Source organism: Sycon ciliatum, chromosome 9 (genome assembly GCF_964019385.1).
Source record: "Sycon ciliatum chromosome 9, ocSycCili1.1, whole genome shotgun sequence".
In the NCBI taxonomy this organism is placed as follows: domain Eukaryota; kingdom Metazoa; phylum Porifera; class Calcarea; order Leucosolenida; family Sycettidae; genus Sycon; species Sycon ciliatum.
The window spans coordinates 9143901-9148414 of record NC_088651.1 but is presented as its reverse complement, the minus strand read 5'-3'; the positions used below and the strand labels follow the sequence as shown (position 1 = coordinate 9148414).

Below are 4514 nucleotides of genomic sequence, written 5' to 3'. Positions count from 1 at the left end.
TCTCTCTCTCTCTCTCTCTCTCTCTCTCTCTCTCCGTTGGGCCTGACTCTCTGTGTCTCTCTGTGTCTCTCTCTGTGTCTCTCTGTGTCTCTCTCTTTGTCTCTCTGTGTCTCTCTCTGTGTGTGTCTCTCACTTTGTATCTCTCTCTCTGTCTCTGTGTGTGTGTCTCTCTCTCTGTCTCTCTCTCTCTCTCTCTCTCTCTGTCTCTCTCTGGCTCTCTCTGTGTCTGTCTCTGTCTCTGTCTCTCTCGAACTGATCGGCTACCACATTGTATTGCAAATTTTTTCCATCAGTTCGAATAACATGGATGATGAGCTAGGCAAAAAAGCATAGCGTAGGCCCCCTGAGCGAAATAAATAAACTTTCTCTTTGCATTCGAGGGTAATACGGCACCGTCTACCACCTTGTTGACCTAGGCAAAAAACATAGGGATGTTATAATTTTTTAATTTCTCTTATTTTTTAAGGCATAACCTGGGATTCGAACCCGCACTATCGCCCTGCATGCATTCTCCGATACACTTCGCATGCATACTCATTCTTCCAAGTTGGTTTACGTTATGATTTTGCATTTGAAAGCCCTATTTGAATATTGTGGCCAGCTGTCTTTGATTATTGTGGCCAGCTGTCTTTGACGGTACAGAACGGGACAGGTACGGTATAGCGCCAGGCATGTCGATGGCACAAACAAACAAACAAGCAAACACGGAACGAGAGAGCTTGGAAGCTCAGGGCCCTGCGCTATGCTTTGTTGCCTAGCTCATCGTGCATGTTGGTAGAACTGATGGAAATGCCTTTTCCTTTGATTAGCTACATCATTGTATTGCAAAAACGTTTCAATGAGATACTGAAGTAACGTCTTCTGCAAAGCTATGGAACCGGCGCTGACTCTGCCGATCACGGGCGTTCTGGAGTCGACGGAATGTCTGTCCTGACGTTTCCTGGGACCGGCGCTGACTCTGCCGATCACGGGCGTTCTTCTTCTTATTATTATTATACTGACGGCAACTAACATCCATTCTGATTGCATTTACTCGTCTCCCTACTTCGTATTAGGCCTTGGCGGATAATGCTCGAAAAGGTGGCAGATTCTGCTCGAAAAGCAGTGAAATTGGCAGGACCATACAAACCTTATGGCGTGCAATTCCTCGAATTCTGCTCCATTTCTTTATCCACATACCAAACATGCATGAAACCTACCAGAAAAAGTACCGAATTCTGCCAATTTTTCTGCCGGCATTATCCGCCAAGGCCTACTTCGTATTTCTTTCCAGAAAATCTCCCCATACAGCAGGGAGTCGTTTACATAATATGACTCCCTGCTATACATCTACATGACTGTATATACGTTATAATTATGATGCTATCGGCCTACATGCGATTCCCGGGCTGGTCGACAGGCGGCCCAGCCAGCCTGCTAGTGGGATCTCGACCTCGCACACAAATCCACACAAAATGTTACTGCACTGAATGCATTCCCCCATACACTTTGCATATATATTCATTCTCTTGATGGTACCGTACTCTTGATGGTACGGGACAGGTACGGGATAGCGCCAGGCATGTCGATGGCACAAACAAACAAAAGTATTGTGGCCAGCTGTCTTTGCTGGTACGGTACAGTACGGGACAGATACGGGATAGCGCGAGGCGTGACACAAACAAACAAACAAACAAACACCAAATTAAAGCTGTGTGGACCCTGGCTAGCGCCAGACGTTACTGAAGTAACGTCTTCTGCATAGCTACGGGAATTAAAGCTGTGTGGACCCTGACTGCGCCAGACGTTACTGAAGTAATGTCTTTTGCATAGCTACGGAAATTAATTGGTTCATTAGGAACTCAGTTGGCGACCCAAGGAAAAAAAATTGTAACATTGAATTTGCACTAATAACCATGAACCTTCCAAGTTGGAAGGCCGTCGGTTAGTGCTACCGAGCAGTGCTCAAGCTGACTTTCAAGCCGTGGAATGTCTCAGTACTCCTTGTCAGTTTTGTGCTAGACTGTGCACGTCTGACTGTGCTAAATCTAGTTTAGTTGGAGGACTCGATCGCATAACTTGTGCCCACAATTACCATGTTCCAATTAGTTTTTTATTGGTTCATCTCAAAGTTCGCTTTCATATCTCAGTGTTCTAGTAGAGAAGTGTGTGGTTGAGACCAGAGGAACACAGGGTAGCAGTTTCAGAGTTTTGCTTGCTAATACTTCATGCGATGCAACGTACCTCGTCATGTTGGTTTGGATTGGCGTTGCTGTCCAGTAGATGTCGCATACAGTCGGTGCCATTCTGCTCACTGGTATAGTGAAGTGGTGTCTTTCCATACTATAACATAAGTGTATGTTCAGCAAGAAGCCAACAAAGAACATGGCTCACTATAAGAAATTATAGTACACATGACATGCCACATGTTCATCTATGGAAAATACATTGATACTCGTATGACCAATTGCAGAAGACTTCCAAAGTCACCACCACATGTACTCTTCGAACAACCACATTCACGACACCAGTTGGCAACATGACACTCCGAGTAAGGGGCACATACTGATTCCTTCAAGTAACAGTTTTTGATGAAAGAGAGAGGGATATACTCGGGATCTGTTGACTTAAGTTTCAGGGCGAAGCAGTCATCAGACAACTAGCATTAAAAAATGGGGAATAATCATAGTGAAAAATGCTCCTCGCCCGGCACATTTAGCACTTTTCCAGCAGTTTACCAGCATAGTCTTTGATTCCTTCAAACAGTTAGTTTTCAGGAAATGCATTAGCAGAGTATATTGAAATGGAAGTAGCTGTTCCATAACCTGCCTTATCTCCTTGATCTGGGTTAGCTCCATATTGCAGTAGATGCAGAACGCAGTCGATCTTGTTCTGAATGATGGCGTAGTGAAGTGGTGTCCGTTTATCCTGTTATTACAGCCATAGGTACAAGCAGTGATTAGCAAATGAAAACTTCCACTGACTTGCATAATTCAGGGGAAAACTGGTGTATCACTCTGATGGTGTAATTATTGCAGTATATTTTACAAATCAGACAGAGAAGTTCTTAGTCACATGTACTTGTGTGCCCACAATACTGTCTGTACATGACATAGTCTCTACACTACCTATCACAATAATCGTAGAACAGAATGTTCATCAACTTAAATTATAGGAAAGGTTTGTTTTGGCTTTGCTGTCGAGAGATGCTGCATCCAGTCAATATGACCCTGGCCACTGATATAGTGAAGTGGTGCCTTTCCCCATTATAACACAAATGGATTTTCAGCAACTAACAAACAAAGAACATGTCTACTTGTGGGTCCACTATACTATATGTCACGATTACATAGTCTACACACTATTCCCGAGAGACCTCTTTCGGGTAGTGGTGTATAACTGTGTGAAACATGAAGTTGCTACAGTGGAGTGAACACTCTGAGGAAGGTGTACCATTGCAGCACAGGGTAGCAATTTCACAGTTTTGTTTGTTAATGCTTCATGAGCTGCAACTTACCTCGTCAGGTTGGTTTGGATTGGCTTTGCTGTCCAGTAGATGCCGCATGCAGTCGATACGACCCTGCTCAATGGCATAGTGAAGTGGTGTCTTTCCCTCCTATAACATAAGTATATGTTCAGCAAGTAACCAACAAAGAACACGGCTCACTATGAGAAATGATAGTACATATTGTATACCACATGTTCGTCTGTGGAGGATACAATATGAAGCAGGGCAAGTGACAGCTTTGAGTCTGTTGATTCCAGAAGACTTCCAAAGTCATCACCAAATGTGCTCTCCAGCTAACCTCATTCACACAACCAGCAACATGACACTCGGAGTTAGGACACATACTGATTTCTTCACATAACAGTTTTCAATGAAAGGGAGACGGTCCAATCAGTGGAGTCTGAACACTCTGAGGAAGGTGTACCATTGCAGCACAGGGTAGCAATTTCACAGTTTTGTTTGTTAATGCTTCATGAGCTGCAACTTACCTCGTCAGGTTGGTTTGGATTGGCTTTGCTGTCCAGTAGATGCCGCATGCAGTCGATACGACCCCACTCAATGGCATAGTGAAGTGGTGTCTTTCCCTCCTATAACATAAGTATATGTTCAGCAAGTAACCAGCAAAGAACACGGCTGACTATGAGAAATGATAGTACATATTGTATACCACATGTTCGTCTGTGGAGGATATAATATGAAGCAGGGCAAGTGACAGCTTTGGGTCTGTTGATTCCAGAAGACTTCCAAAGTCATCACCAAATGTGCTCTCCGACTAACCTCATTCACACAACCAGCAACATGACACTCGGAGTTAGGACACATACTGATTTCTTCACATAACAGTTTTCAATGAAAGGGAGACGGTCCAATCAGAAGCTGTCGTGATTTAATTTTCATACTGAAGAAGTCATCAGACAATTGGCATAAAAAACGTGGAATAATCGTAGTGAAAAAAGCTCCTCGCCGGGCACTTTGAGCATTTTCGCAGTTTACCAGCATACTAGTAGTCTTTGATTTCTTCATACAG

General features: G+C 43.8%; 1 protein-coding gene across 2 annotated transcripts in view; it reads right to left on the bottom strand.

The window, feature by feature from the left end:
• The window catches only part of LOC135824922 (ankycorbin-like), an 18046-nt gene extending 13859 nt beyond the window's left edge, over window positions 1–4187 (bottom strand). The window contains exons 1-3 of one of the 2 annotated variants that reach the window (XR_010554974.1): window positions 3976–4187; window positions 3497–3595; window positions 2224–2907 (exon numbers count right to left, since the gene is read on the bottom strand). Coding sequence is in view for 1 of the 2 variants with exons in the window: in XM_065337666.1 (XP_065193738.1) it covers window positions 3497–3595; window positions 3976–4023 (147 nt within the window). In the remaining variant the exon portion in view is untranslated. The remainder of the gene's footprint in view (window positions 1–2223; window positions 2908–3496; window positions 3596–3975) is intronic. The other variant, XM_065337666.1, reaches the window with a different exon arrangement.
• Between the last annotated feature and the right edge of the window lie 327 nt (window positions 4188–4514).